Here is a 14942-nt window from a genome sequence, read left to right on the forward strand (position 1 = left end):
CTGGGCCTGCAGTCTCACTGGCTTCCCACATAGCTCTGCCCCTACTCCCGGCTCCCCTGGCACATGGTCCAGGACCTGAAGCAAGAACTGAATGGCTCAGTGGCCTTCATCTGGTCCCGGGTCAGCTTTCCTGTCTGCCCCACTGGCAATCTCTGGGCGCCTAAACCTAGACTGCTTTGGGCTAGTGGGAATGGGCTGAGGAAGCAGCAGCAGAGCCTGTCTGGCGCCCCTCCTCTCACTCCCCAACCCCATCAGCAGATCATGCCTCGTGGTTCCTCTTATGCAGGACCCTCTGATTGTGGGTGAAATACTGGCTGGCAAAATCCGGAAGGGGATGTCTAGAGAGGGGTGGTGGCTCCCTCCTCGTCACAGAGCAAGCTAGTGTTAAAATGTCCTCAGGTGGGGGTGGATTCCTACCATCTGGCCCAGACCTCGCCAGGCCGTTCGTGTCGCTCGGCTCAGCTGTGCTGTGGGGTAAGCTGGGTGGGGAGGCCAGAAGATCTGCGCTTGCGGGGGAGGCAGGAAGTCTGACCAAGAGTCTTACGGTGGCTTTCTGGCAGAAGTGGGTGGACATGGCCTGGCGGATGACACAGTTGCTGCTTCTGGCTTTGGTGGCTGCTGCACGGGGTGCCCAGCCCAGGATTTCACAGGCCAGGACAGACCTGCTCAACGTCTGCATGGATGCCAAGCACCACAAGACAAAGCCAGGCCCTGAGGACAAGCTACATGACCAGGTGAGGATGGAGTGACGTCTGGGGTAGGGGAGACGGCTGACCCCAAAAAGGGGAGAAGTTAGGGAGATGGGAAGATCAGCTTTGGCAGGTGATGGAGGCAGGAGGGTGGCTGAGGTGATCCTGGTGGACCCTCTCTCAGGAGGCCACTACAATACCGGGGTGACTATTTATCTAGCACCCTCTATGGGCCAAGTGTTTTCCTCACACCTTGTCGTGAATGTGTCCAAAAGGCCTCCTTGGTAGGTGGATGGTGGTCTCTACTTATACAAATGAGGAAATAGGCCCAGAGAGGGCATAGGTACATGTGGGAACTGAGACGCCAGTCATTAGCAGGTGCCAGGAGAGGGACTGGTGGAACCTTTCCCAACCTTCATTATGTGCCAGCCCACGGAACTCAAAGTCAAGGTAGAAGAGACAGGTCCCTCATGGTCACGATGTGACAAATAACTACAAACAGGCCAGGTCCCCACCCCCATTAGGTCCTGAAGAGACAGTGACAAATCAGGTATGCTGGGAAGACTTCCAAGCAAAGGGACCATTGGCCTTGGCCTTGGAGGATGAACCAGAGTTTTCCAGGAAGAAAAAGAAGGAAAAGGCAGCCTAGCAGAGGACAGCATGTACACGGGTTGGAGGGTGACAGCACAAGCAGTGGCAAGTCTAGTGTGGCCAGAGCCAAGGATACTGCTGCACACAGAGAAGGGGAGGTGAGGCCTGAGTCCCCGTGTCATAGGGAAGGCTCCTGAAGCAGCTCAGAGAATCTGAGCTTGAAGTTGAACTCCAGGCTCCTGAGAGATGCCGATATCTCATTCCTTCCGGTCACCCCCTCTCCTCCCTACAAGGCTTCACGCTGCTGGAGGGCTGGGGTGTTCCCAGGGGAAGACTGGCATGGACTGCTTCCAGGGGCTCCAAGTGAAAAGAGGGAAGCCCGGCAGCCCATTACCTCCGAGTCATTTCCAACTGTTCATTTGCTCTGTGTGTGTGTGCATGTGTGTGTAGTAAAATATCCATAACATAAAACTTGCTGTTTAAGCATTTCTAAGGGTACAGTTCTGTAGCATTAGGTAGATTCACATTGTTGTGCAAACATCACCACCGTCCATCTCCAGAACTTTTTCATCCTCCCAAACTGAAAGTCCACACCCATCACTGCATTTCTAGAACTTTTAAAGTTCTTTATAGGAATTGTTTTTTTTTGCCGCACGCCGCGGCTTGTAGGATCTTAGTTCCCTGACCAGGGATCAAACCTGGGCCCTCGGCAGTGAAAGCGCACTGGACCGCCAGGGAATTCCCAGAACTTTTTAAGTTCTAAAGGTTGCTTTAAAGAACGCTAAGCAGCACTTCCTCCTTGCCAAGAAATGATGCAGACACAGACCTTGGAGGGAGTCAGGTGATTCTAATTCTGAGGGATGCAGGCTATATGGGAGTGGCTGGTTTTGCTGAGTCTCTAGCATAGGCCAGGAAGTGCTTTTCATTCTATTTAATTTAGTCAATTAATTTATTTATTGGCCATGTAGCACAGCTTACAGGATCTTAGTTCCCCGACCAGGGATTGAACCCATGTCCTTGGCAGTGAAAGCGTGGAGTCCTAACCACCGGACCGCCAGGGAATTCCCCGCTTTATTTTTTTTTTTTTTTTTTTTTGCGGTACGCGGGCCTCTCACTCTTGTGGCCTCTCCCGTTGCGGAGCACGGGCTCCGGACGTGCAGGCTCAGCGGCCATGGCTCACGGGCCTAGCCGCTCCGCACGTGGCATCTTCCCGGACTGGGGCACGAACCCGCATCTCCTGCATCCACAGGCGGACTCTCAACCACTGTGCCACCAGGGAAGCCCACCCTGCTTTTCATTATATTAACTAACTCTTTTGGAGGCAGAAACCACTGACCCTGGCTGGCAGGTCAGGGATGAGGTGCATGGGGTCTTGCAGGGGGACCAAGAGTTGAGCACCTAAGGAACTGCATGCACGAAGCTGGGGAGGCCTGGAAGCAGGTTCTGTGGCAGCAGCCCCGGGCGTGGGCTGGGTTATTGGAGAGGGGTTGGTTTGGATCCACCCTCAGGGATTTTCCTTAGTTTCTCCTGAGTGCCCAGACCTGTCACATCTCCCTTCTCACTTAAGCCTGGATGCTAGAGTTCATCTCAGACATTTTTAGCAACTGGCTCATGATTGCTCAGCTCTTGACTCCCAGCCTACGGCAATTTCTAAAGAGAAATCTCCACCACTTCTACCACCTTACCTGCCTTGAATTCACCTTTTCTAGGATTGCGTCCCATGTCTAGTCAGGCCCATGTTCAGGCCTATGTGTGGTCATTGCCCCTCTGCTTTTAAGACCTACCAGGAGTCCCCTCGCCTGGGGTTCTGGACCCTGAGAGGGCCAGACTGGCCCCCTTCCCCTCCACCCCTCACCGCAACCTGGACCAGGCTCCTCTCTCTCCTCTCTGTCCTGACGTAAAACCTTAACCTTACCATCCACAAGGGGTGCAGCTTACTTAAAGCTCTGTAAAAATCGGAGTAACGATCTTTTACTCGATAACCGGTTATTGAGAAGATAAAGTGCAAAAGCCTCAGGGACTTTGCGTCTGTTATTTTCACTGCCCCCAATGATCTCTGTCTCCCCCCTCCCCACCCCTAACTAAAACCATAAGTGCAAGGAGGGCAGAGATGTGATCTATTTTGTTCATTACAGTATTCGCAGCACCCAGCACAGTGCCTGCACTCAGTTCATACTGTCTCAGTGCAAAATGAGTAATCTAAATAACCCAGAAAACATGAAATAACTTTGTAAACTGCTGAGACATGTACAAATAATAATTACTCCCCCAGACGATGGTCCCCAGGTCTCCCACATCCCCTGTGTTACTTTCTGTTAAAAGTCAATTCTATTATTGCCTCTACCCCACAATGAGGGCTCCTCAAGGCCAGGCTTAGAGGCAGCCTCCCCAGTGACTGTTCCTCTGGGTGGCCTACGCGAGGCAGAGGAACCAGATTCTGGAGGAGATGGCCATGGTGGGTCAAGGACTTAGCCCCGTGTCTTCCCCTCCCAGTGCAGTCCCTGGAAGAAGAACGCCTGCTGCTCTCTCAACACCAGCCAAGAAGCCCATAAGGATATTTCCTACCTGTACAGATTCAACTGGGACCACTGTGGCAAGATGAAGCCCGCCTGCAAGCGCCACTTCATTCAGGACACCTGCCTCTACGAGTGCTCGCCTAACCTGGGGCCCTGGATCCAGGAGGTATGGGCACCATCCCCACAGACATGAACCTCAGCAGAGGGCAGGGCCCACCGGCCACTTGCAGGGAGGGCGTGGTCCAGACACTCTGGACTGAGGGCGGAAGAGGCACCGCCCCCTCCCCCAGCCTTGGACCCCATCAAGGCTGCAGCAGCTGAGATCCCTGGCTGACTGGAGCCCTCCCTCCCCCCACTCCCCCCAGGTGAACCAGAGCTGGCGCAAAGAACGGTTCCTGAACGTGCCCCTCTGCAAAGAGGACTGTCAGATCTGGTGGGAAGACTGCCGCACCTCCTACACCTGCAAGATCAACTGGCACAAGGGCTGGAACTGGACCTCAGGTGAGGGACTGGGTGGGGGTGGGGGCGGGGGGAGGGAGGGGTTTGGAGGTGGAGGGGGTGTGTGGAATGAGTATATGGAGATTTGAGGCTGTGGGGCTGGTGGAACAAGAGACGGTTCTGGACCCAGTGGCTACATGTCTTCCATCCTCCCCACAGGGTATAACCAGTGCCCAGTGAGAGCTGCCTGCCACCGCTTTGACTTCTACTTCCCCACGCCTGCTGCTCTGCGCAATGAAATCTGGAGTCACTCCTACAAAGTCAGCAACTATGGTCGGGGCAGCGGCCGCTGCATCCAGATGTGGTTCGACCCGGCCCAGGGCAACCCCAACGAGGAGGTGGCAAGGTTCTATGCTGAGACCACAAATTCTGGGGCCATGCCCCAGGGGATTGGACCTCTCCTGCTCAACCTGACCCAGATACTGCAACGCTGGTTCCTTGGCTAAGCTGTTTCCACTGCTGACACCTGGATACCTTCCTTGCCTGCACCCAACCTCAGCTCAGCCCAGCTCCACTCTCTCAGATGAGAAGGACTCACAATACCCTGGTCATTGGTTCCTGATCCAAGGTCCTACAGGGATCCTCTGACAGCCTATTCTAATAGATATATCTATGTGTGTCCTGTGCCTTATAAATAATTTGGGGATGTGTGGGTTGGGGGTGGGGGCATGCCTCATTGCTTCATCATTCCTCTTGAGAGGCCCGAAGAAGAACTGGGACTAACATGAAGTTCAGCAGCCAGTAGGGGGTGGAAGTGGATCCCTTAGCCTGGGGCTCTTACTTCTGCACCAGCCTTCCCCCTCATGCCCCCTCCTATGCCACAAGGGAACAAGGGAATTGGTGGAGGGAAGCTGGGGAGAGATTGGCAGATGAGTTACCAGGCTCCTGAAAGTTTCTTTCCCTTTCCTTCCCTTACTAGACGTAGGCTGGGATGGAGATATTAGTGGGCAGATCCCCGTGATGAACACTTGCATTGTCTCCATTTTTTAAAAATGACAATTCTACAGTGAAAAATCATGCACATAGTAGAATGCTATAGCATTGAATTCCAGAAGTGGGATTGCTGGGTCAAGGAGTATTTGGATTTATAATTTTGATAGTTACAATTTTACAGGGGTTATATCATTGTGGCCCCCACTAGCCTTGTTTCCCCACAATCTGGTCAACACAGTATAGTGTTAAACTATGAATTTTCTGCTAAGCTGATTTTCTGCTAAACTGATAGGTGGGATAAAGGGCATCTCAGTGGAGTTTTCACTTGCCATGTTTCTTACCATGAGAACACAGTTTCTGAGATCTTTCCATATTGATCTACAAAGATCTAATTCATTCTTTTCCATTGCTGGGCAATATTCGGTTCTATGTATAGATCACATTTAATTCAGTCACCTACTGATGGATATTTGAGGGAGGGAGGTTCTTTTACTCCAAATATTCCCTCTCTGGGTTCCTGGAATGCTCTTTTATACTCTGCAGGCTGGCTCCTTGTAGCCACCTAGATTTCAACCTATAATTAATTCCCCACTAAAATGACTTCTGACCACTCAACCAAAAGAAGTCCTCTTGTACAGATATCCATCCACTGTGTTTACTGTCTGACTTTTCCCTAACAAAACATACACACCTGAAAGCAGGGGCCATGTCTATGACATTTTGTGCCAGATCCCCTGGGCCTGGGTCAGTGCCTAGCACAGAGGAGGTGCTTAGGAAGTGAAGGAATCCATGCACTCATTCTGTCAGTCAGCAGATGCCTTCTGAACACCCAATCTGCCGGTGTCGGCCGACAGGAAGGGAATTGAGTACCTTGCGCTGTCTGGTGGGGGCAGACAGATGTGAGAACCAGTAACTCTTAGAACAGTGAGCTGAGGGTTTGCTCCAGGGGAGCACAGAGTTTGGTGTAGTTCCGTGGAAGCCCATAAAGGTTAGGGAAGGCTTCCAAAGCATAACGTTTGCCAAGCAGACTAGGTGGAGGAATGGCATTCCATGGAGAGGGTTCAGGAAGTGCAAAGGCTTGGAGGTGATAGAAGCACAGCAGAATTTCTAGGTGGCTAAGACAGAAGATAAGAGGGCAAGGGCAGGAAATGAGGCCAGAGAAGAAACACTGGATCCGCAACCCTCGAGACTCTGATGCCCTCACAGTGCTCTCTCCTTTCTTTGTGGAAGAAGCCAGGCTTGGAATCAGACTCAGCTCTAGCCCCTCTTTGCTGCCTGGGAACCGCAGTTTTCGCAGCTGTGAGGGTGGGTGATAAGCAACTGCATATGCCGTGGGCTGGCACTCAGGAAAAGCCCCAGTTTCTCCCATCCCTACTCCCTGCAGCCCAGAGCCCCACCCACGCAGGGCCAAAGACCTTCCTTTCATCTTTGTCAAGTCACAGGGCAGCCTTCAGATTGGGGTCCACAAGGATGCCAATGGCTAACTTGGCTGGTATTAAGCTTCCAGTCTGGGCAGATACTCTCGGGATCGGCTCCACAGTGGATGTTTGACTGTATCCCTCCCTGTTCGCCAGGTGGCCTGAGCACTGAGGCTTCAGATTCAGAGCCTGGCATAAGGCTCAAGAAGGGCAGGGACTCCTCACGGATTAGAACTCCACCTCCAACTCACTTCCCACTTGCTGGTCGCTTCTTCTGAACCCCTGAGGTCTCGGAGGCCAAACATCACTCCTGCAGTGGAGGAACTATAAAGCCCAGTTTATGATCAGTTCCTGGCGCAGGGGTGGAGGATGGGGGACAGGGGTAAGTCCCATCTAGAAGAGCATCTAGAGGAATGCTTTTGGGCATTCCTAGACACCTGGTCATGATCCAATTAGGAGAAGGCTGAGCTGGGCTTGTAAAGCCAGGAGGGAGGTCTGGGGGTTCTAGCAGCCCTCTACCTGCTCAGGTCTTCAGAGGGCTTAACCCTCTCAAGTTATCACAGGAGTCAAGTATGGCTCACTCCGAGGGAGAGGGAAAGCAGGGCACAAGCTGGGGGTCTCCTGGGAGTTGATTTCTCCACCCTCCCCCCCACTGGAGTCAATTTCTTTGCAGGCTCTTTAGGGCTTTCCTTCCTGGCTGATTCTCCTGCAGTGATCCAGCTGCCTCCTCTGGCTCCCAGCCCCGCCCCCTGCTCCATGGGCTCAGACCTGTGGCCTTTCCAGGGATAGTGAGGCCCCATGTTCCTTAAACTTCTGCTGCCATCATAGGCTGATGGCTCCCACATCCAACCTGGACCCTTCCCCGGGCTTTCACCTCTACCACCACCTCCCCGCCGTGTTGCACACAGGCACCTCGACAAAACAGAGCTCAGTGTTCATTCCGGCCCAAATTTGCTCCTCCCCTCTTCCCTTTCCCCACCAGTGGTACCAGCCTGGCCTCAGAGGGTGAAAAAAGAAAGGCTTCTGTCCCTGGCTAGGGTAGGAGTGGTGGGAGGAGTCTACATTAGAGCAGACTCTTAGCTGCTGGAGAAAAGAGACTTGTGTGTGAGTGGGTAGGGGAGTGGGGGGAAGGGAGGGGAGCTGGAGCCTTGGAACAACTGAGGCTCTGGTAATCTGAACATCTGTGATTTTATAGCTGTAGGTGGGCGATGCCTGAGGCTGCTGAGGTTGAAGAGTTGGTGGCTCTGTAAGTTGGGGATATGGGAGCTCCATACTCTCTACAGCTGCCTGGGAGCTGGGAAGCCCGAGCTCCAGCCCTTGCCCTGCAATGAGCTCTGTCCTGATTCTCTGGGTCTCATTCTCTTTATCGGTATAACAGGATGAGGGTGTTAGAAGTGGAGCAGATTTCTTTAAAGGATCCCAGCAACTCAGGCTGCAAGGTTTTCTCAGACCTGAGTTTAGGGGAGAAAATGGAATAAGTGGGGCCTGGGGACTGGCCTTAGGCCTGCACTATTAATCCAGTCCCTCCCACCCATCACCGTTCCTTGGAGGCCTTGCTGGAGCCCACGTGCAATAATTAACTCCTGGGTGGCCTTCGCCCTATCCTAAGCACCTCTCCTGGGCCACATTCCCACTGCCCGTCTCCTAGGCCACTAAGCTCCTTCTGTCCCCTAGAGTGAGGCAAGGGGACAGCAGAGCAGAGCAGAAGCCTGAGCCAGACCGAGGGCCACCTCTTCTCCCAGGTATGCCACTCTGCACCCCCTCTCAGAGCAACACACCCTAGGGCACTCCCAGCAAGTATTAAAGGATTTGAACTGGGAGGATCCACTGCCGAAAGGCAGAGAATCCAGAAGCAGAGACAGGGCCTGCCCAAGGTTAAACTACAAGTTAGCAGAACCCAGGACTCTTGCCTTTCAGCACAGCACTGAGTTCTCAGAGCTTCAAGTCTGGGACCCTGGGGGTAGGGGTGGCGGTGTTGAGGATGGTGATTGGTGGTGGTGGTGGGGTCTCAGCTGGACCCAGAGCTGAAGCTGAGACTAGGAGGGGGAGGGGCTTGCAGGGTGATGTAGGTGGCATGGAGGGGAAGAGAGCTCTGGCTCTAGAAAGCAGCCACAGCAAGAAAAACCACCGACTGACTGAGTGGGATCCAGCAGGACCTGAGGAAACGGTTTTCTCAGCCCTCCCAGTACTCCCCCAGTACTCTGTGTCAGTTACCCCTATGGGAGCCTCAGCACAGGGAAAGAGCAGGGGACAAAAGCTGAAGGAGCTCTGGACTTGAGGGTCCTGAGTTGGACTTGGGTGGTCCCTACTGTGTGACTTGGGACACGTTCCTCAACCCATGCCCAACTGATTCCTCAATCCGTGCCCAGCTGGCTAGTATTTCTTAGGGTTTTCCCCCCTACATTTAATCCTCAGGTGAGGAAACTAAGCCTCAAGATAATGTGAGTTATTTTCTCCCAAGGTCAAGCAGGAGGGGGAGTGTGAGAGCTGGGATCATGGACAGGCGGATCTGGAATCCTGTGCTCTAAACTGCTAGACTTTGTTTCCCCAAAGGAGCCTGATCCTGAATCACCTGGCATTTCTAAGAGTACAGATTTGTCCTGTGCTCTTGGAGATCAGGGAGTGATGGGATCAATGGAGAGATGATTGGGTCCTGGAATGAATGAATTAGCAAATGAATGAACACTGGAATAAACAGTGTAGCAGGATAATGGATTGTGGAAGGGTGTGAAGTGAGGAGAGCTAGATGGGAATATAATCCCAGGTTTCCCCCGAGCCCTGCTGGGCAGAGTCAGCCTGGAGTCCACCCAGTTCAGGCCCCATCCAGGAGGCCCAGGCAAGATGCTGGGGTTTTGCAGAAGATGGGGGCAATGTGGTGGCGAGGCAACTTTGTGAGCAGGGAGGATGCATAAGCTTTAGGAGCTGTAAGAAATGAATTCTGAGTGTTTTAGGAGAACCAGGCACCTGGTGACCAGCGGCATGAGGGAACAGGCACCTCCCAAAGCTCAGCATCAGAGGTCAGGGGATTGAGATGCTATGAAGGCCAAGGAGAGGCCAGCTCTGTAGCAGGGGTTCAGGAGCCTCCCTAGGCCCCAGGGGTGGTGGGCTGTTTGGCTGCCCATGTCCACCCCCAAGCCTCTGCCCTGTGACATCCTCCAGGTCACAGGGTCTCTGGGAGAGGCCAAATAATGAGGCTGGAAGCAGGGCTTTTTTTTTTTTTTTTTTTTTAAACATTGATCTGCATCTGGAGTTCCAAAACTAAGATAAACTTTTACACAAAGTCATTTGGTGTCAAAATCTGACCTGAGGGCTTCCCTGGTGGCGCAGTGGTTGAGAATCTGCCTGCCGGTGCAGGGGACACGAGTTCAAGCCCTGGTCCAGGAAGATCTCACATGCCACAGGGCAGCTAGGCCTGTGCGCCACAGCTGCTGAGCCTGTGCTCTGGAGCCTGCAAGCCACAACTGCTGAGCCCGCGCGCCTGGAGCCCGTGCTCCGCAACAGGGGAGGCCACCGCAATGAGAAGCCCACGTACCACAGCGAGGAGCAGCCCCCGCTCTCCGCAACTAGAGAAAGCCGCGTACAGCAACAAAGAACCAAAGTAGCCAAAAATAATAAATAAAATAAATAAATTAAAAAAAAATCTGACCTGAAAATTAATGTGAGGTTATTATAGTTTTTACTTATTCCACCAGTATACCTATTTTCTTCCCCACAGAATGTGTGCTTGATCATTGACTGCCTGTAAATTGTATTATCTTATTTTGTATTACCTTTGATAAAATTGCCAACTAAAGAATGTCACTGCCACCCAGGTTCTATAAGGATTAAGTCATTAGTGACTGCAGTTGCTGACCCTTAACACACACTAAAAGAAATTCAGGGTGGAGATCAGGAACAAGGTACTCTGTGCTCTGGGAAAATTGGCAGAACAGGCCTTTCGGATGGTTAGATATTTTTAGGAAAAAATTTTATGAACACCAATTCTTGCATCTTCTCATATCTAGAAAAGCACTAAAACCATTAACTAAGATATCTGTTCCTTGCGACTAGCAGCAACCTTCTCCCGAGATGTGTGCTTGACTGCACGTACCCCTTGGCCGAAATCACATATGTACTGATCTCCCCCTTCACCTCTTCAGAACAGTTTTGCAGAGCAGTCTCCTGGGCTATAGACACTGAGTAAACTCAACTCAGAGCTCTTACATTGTACATTTTTTTCAGTCAACAAAATCTGAAAAGTTTTGAGCTCTGAAACATTTGCCTCCAAGGATTTCGAGCAAGGGATTGGGAACCTATGGCAATCTCCTGGCTATTTCTGCATTTTGCCCAAACTCCATCCCTTAGTTGCGCTTGATCCTCATGACCTTGTAAAGAAGCCAGGGAGATCCCAGCCAGGTACTGTCCCAGACCCAACCCTCCCTGAGGCTGGCAAGACTAGGGTGTCAGTCTGATCCGCCCTAGGCTCCACCCACCTAAGACTGTTATTAACACCTTGAGGACCCACCTCTGCATTCCCGCATTCTCACATTCCTTGCTGCCTTTGACCACAGTTATTTCTTCAGGGACAAGCATGGCCTGGAAGACAACGTGGCTACTGTTCCTTTTGGTAGGGGTGGCTGCCGTATGGACAGCCCGGCCCAGGACTGAGCTTCTCAATGTCTGCATGAATGCCAAGCACCATAAGGAAAAGCCAGGTCCTGAGGACAAGCTACATGAGCAGGTGGGCCGAGAAGTGGTCTGGGTTGGGGAAGAGCTGCCTCAGGGAACGTCTGCCTGCCTCCTTGGTGGAGGCAGGGAGGCCGCCTGAGCAGGTCTTCAGTTTGCACTGGTTTATGGGCGACATTTTAACACATACTGTGTGCCCAGTGTTGTCAGGCAATTCCAAGAGCTCAGCTTCTTGGTTGTTGGGTTTCCGTGTTACTAAAATCAGGAAGCAGGCCTGGAGAAGAGCCTGGAGAGACCTGTCTGGGGGGTTGATTTTGATTTCTGAGTTTAGACTGGGGCTAACCCCTCCAAGGATCTGAGAGGAGAAAGAGCACACTGCATGTGGCGGCTTCTTTTCTGCCAGCCCCAGACAGCTCAGGAAAAGAGGGTCTCTCACAGTGAGGCTGGGTGCGAGGCAAACATGTCCTCTGGGGCTGTCAACCCTATTGGACCTGAGGTCTCCTTCCTATGACAATGACTTTGCCACAATCCCTTCAATCTCCTGAACCTATCTAAAAGTTAAAAAAAAAAAAAAAGTCAATGTGATGTCATAGCTGTAAAGAAAAAACCAAAAGGCAAGTCACTTGAACTATGCATTTCAATATGTAAATGTTCATATTTATCTCATCAGCAGATAATGGTCACAGTCCGCTGTTTGTGCTTGTTTTGCATCATTGAGCCCCTAGCTGCCAGTGCAGCCTGACAAATGGTGGTACTACTTGGATACTTCCAGCAGCCTTGACTTTACCCTCTTCAACCTATATATTTTTTATTTTATTTTTTATTTTTTTTATTTTTTTATTTTTTTGCTGTACGCGGGCCTCTCACTGTTGTGGCCTCTCCCGTTGCGGAGCACAGGCTCCGGACGCGCAGGCTTAGCGACCATGGCCCACGGGCCCAGCCGCTTCGCGGCATGTGGGATCTTCCCGGACCGGGGCATGAACCCGTGTCCCCTGCATCGGCAGGCGGACTCTCAACCACTGTGCCACCAGGGAAGCCCCTTCAGCCTATATATTTTTTAAAGTGCACATCTTAATATTGTGCTTTTATACTAAATTCTAGGCCATGGGTTTTCATTCATTCAATAAGAATGTACTGAGTATTTCTGTAATTAGAACTATTCTGGGGTTGCAGTTTATTTAACTTGCTTCCTTACCTCCAGGTCTTTCTCACCTTCTGAAAGAGGCTTAATCTTACCCTTATAGAAAACAATTTCCCATTCCTCTCCCGCTTTGTTTTTTCCCAAAGCAATTATCCAGTGATAAGTTTTCCTTGTGTTCCCAGTTTCTAGAAAAATGCCTGGGTTAGAATAAGTAGGAGCTCAATAAAGACTTGAATTAATGAATGTTGTGATGACTGCATTTCTGGGTAAGGCTCCCTCCTGGGATTCCACAGTCTTGGAAAGCCTTCTACCTCAAAGAAGGCCCCCCAGTAGCAAGTGTTTCCCTGAAGACTGTGTTGGGGAATCAAGGACTAAAAGGGGAGAGGCTATGCATGTGAATATTCTGGTTATGCTGGGTATGAGAGTTAAAAGTCAGTATTATTGCCTCTACCCCACAATGAGGGCTCCTCAAGGCCAGGCTTAGAGGCAGCCTCCCCAGCGACGGTTCCTCTGGGTGACCTACCCGAGGCAGAGGAACCAGAATCTGGAGGAGATGGCCATGGTGAGTCAAGGACTTAGTCCCGTGTCTTCCCCTCCCAGTGCAGTCCCTGGAAAAAGAACGCCTGCTGCTCCGTCAATACCAGCCAAGAAGCCCATAAGGATATTTCCTACCTGTACAGATTCAACTGGGACCACTGTGGCAAGATGAAGCCCGCCTGCAAGCACCACTTCATTCAGGACACCTGCCTCTACGAGTGCTCGCCTAACCTGGGGCCCTGGATCCAGGAGGTATGGGCACCATCCCCACAGACATGAACCTCAGCAGAGGGCAGGGCCCACCGGCCACTTGCAGGGAGGGCGTGGCCCAGGAACTCTGGACTGAGGGTGGTAGTGAACGCAGCTCTTTTGCCCCTTTCCTGTTTGCCCATTTCTGTTCCCCTCTAACCTTAAAGGAGCCTAATTATAGGAATGAGATCACCAGGCAATTTAACCAAACTCCTGACTTATGCTCTCCTGAATAGACACTATGCCTTGCCTAACCTGTTGGTTCTTTTCCTAGATTAAAAGAAGTAAGAATGAAGAATTAAGTAGTTAAAAAATGACTAGCTCTCTACCTCCAACAGCTCCCTTAGCAATCCTGCAGGCAGATCACTTGGGCAAGATAATATCTGAAGAGAGAGTCAGCCAGTCTGCACACAATGGAGAATGATGCGGAATCCAACCTCCTGCCTTGATGATTCACTGAGATTCTTTCCCCTTTTTCCCTTTAAAAACTGTCATGGCTGAGCAGAATCTTCGGAGTTGGTCTCGGGACATGAGTTCACCTTTTCCCCAGATTGCCGGCTTTTCTGATTAAAGCAACTTTCCTTTCTACTGACACTGGCCTCTCGCCTCTCGATTATGGGCTTTTGAGCAGAGAACAGCGGAACCGGAGTTTGGTAACAGTAGAGGCACCGCCCCCTCCCCCAGCCCTGGACCCCATCAAGGCTGTAGCAGCTGAGATCCCTGGCTGACTGGAGCCCTCCCTCCCCCTGCTCCCCCCAGGTGAACCAGAGCTGGCGCAAAGAACGGTTCCTGAATGTGCCCCTCTGCAAAGACGACTGTCAGATCTGGTGGGAAGACTGCCGCACCTCCTACACCTGCAAGACCAACTGGCACAAGGGCTGGAACTGGACCTCAGGTGAGGGACTGGGCGGGGGCGGGGGCTGGGGGGAGGGAGGGGTTTGGAGGTGGAGGGGGTGTGTGGAACGAGTATATGGAGATTTGAGGCTGTGGGGCTGGTGGAACAAGAGACGGTTCTGGACCCAGTGGCTACAGGTCTTCCATCCTCCCCACAGGGTATAACCAGTGCCCAGTGAGAGCTGCCTGCCACCGCTTTGACTTCTACTTCCCCACGCCTGCTGCTCTGTGCAATGAAATCTGGAGTCACTCCTACAAAGTCAGCAACTATGGTCGGGGCAGCGGCCGCTGCATCCAGATGTGGTTCGACCCGGCCCACGGCAACCCCAACGAGGAGGTGGCGAGGTTCTACGCTGAGACCATGAGTGGGGCTGGGCTCCATGAGGCCTGGCCTCTGCGTTTCGGCCTGGTCCTAATGTTGCTCTGGCTGCTCAGCTGAGCTCCTTTTATTTTCTGATACCTGGACATCCCTGCCCTGTTAAGAGCCACAGCTCCCAATTTGTCAGTTTCTGTTTCTTGGTGGGAACTCTTGACTGTTTGAATAAAACCAGACACCCCACATGTGTCGGTCGTGTAAGTCATTTGAGTGTGAATGGAAATGTGACTTGTGCTTCCCAGTTCCCACTGATTGAAGCTAGTTAGACTTGGTCAGTTCCCAGCTCTGATACTTGCTATGAACTTGCCAGATAACTATTCTTCCAAGCTGGGACACAGTCATACCTTTCAATTTCATTTTTCACTACAGCTCTGGTCTAGAGCCAGGCCCAGGATTTTATCATTTGAATTGGACCCAAGCCTCCCAGGGTTAACT

General features: G+C 51.9%; 2 protein-coding genes and 1 long non-coding RNA gene across 3 annotated transcripts in view; 2 read left to right on the forward strand and 1 right to left on the reverse strand.

The window, feature by feature from the left end:
- LOC115802131 (uncharacterized) overlaps positions 1-14942 on the reverse strand; it is a 66544-nt gene that overhangs the window by 31160 nt on the left and 20442 nt on the right. The window lies entirely within an intron of this gene.
- LOC111170572 (folate receptor alpha) lies at positions 232-4931 on the forward strand. Its single transcript, XM_089915257.1, has 4 exons — positions 232-734; positions 3774-3962; positions 4162-4297; positions 4454-4931. Exons 1-4 carry the CDS (start codon positions 390-392, stop codon positions 4738-4740), a joined length of 957 nt encoding a protein of 318 aa, XP_089771383.1. The 5' UTR covers positions 232-389; the 3' UTR covers positions 4741-4931.
- FOLR1 (folate receptor alpha) lies at positions 11166-14839 on the forward strand. The gene is made up of 4 exons (XM_022565811.2): positions 11166-11365; positions 13052-13240; positions 13997-14132; positions 14290-14839. Exons 1-4 carry the CDS (start codon positions 11216-11218, stop codon positions 14568-14570), a joined length of 756 nt encoding a protein of 251 aa, XP_022421519.1. The 5' UTR covers positions 11166-11215; the 3' UTR covers positions 14571-14839.

The sequence above is a fragment of the Delphinapterus leucas genome, chromosome 7, assembly GCF_059928025.1.
Source record: "Delphinapterus leucas isolate spDelLeu-1000000601 "Yukka" chromosome 7, BTC_Dleu_Yukka2, whole genome shotgun sequence".
Lineage (NCBI taxonomy): Eukaryota > Metazoa > Chordata > Mammalia > Artiodactyla > Monodontidae > Delphinapterus > Delphinapterus leucas.

Excerpts from the sequence above, each read along its gene's own strand:
- LOC111170572 (XM_089915257.1), top strand. The coding sequence starts at position 390 with ATGTCCTCAGGTGGGGGTGGATTCCTACCATCTGGCCCAGACCTCGCC. Across the intron at positions 735-3,773 it reads AGGACAAGCTACATGACCAG|TGCAGTCCCTGGAAGAAGAA; the intron begins GTGAGGATGGAG and ends TTCCCCTCCCAG. Across the intron at positions 4,298-4,453 it reads GGGCTGGAACTGGACCTCAG|GGTATAACCAGTGCCCAGTG; the intron begins GTGAGGGACTGG and ends TCCTCCCCACAG.
- FOLR1 (XM_022565811.2), top strand. The coding sequence starts at position 11,216 with ATGGCCTGGAAGACAACGTGGCTACTGTTCCTTTTGGTAGGGGTGGCT. Across the intron at positions 11,366-13,051 it reads AGGACAAGCTACATGAGCAG|TGCAGTCCCTGGAAAAAGAA; the intron begins GTGGGCCGAGAA and ends TTCCCCTCCCAG. Across the intron at positions 14,133-14,289 it reads GGGCTGGAACTGGACCTCAG|GGTATAACCAGTGCCCAGTG; the intron begins GTGAGGGACTGG and ends TCCTCCCCACAG.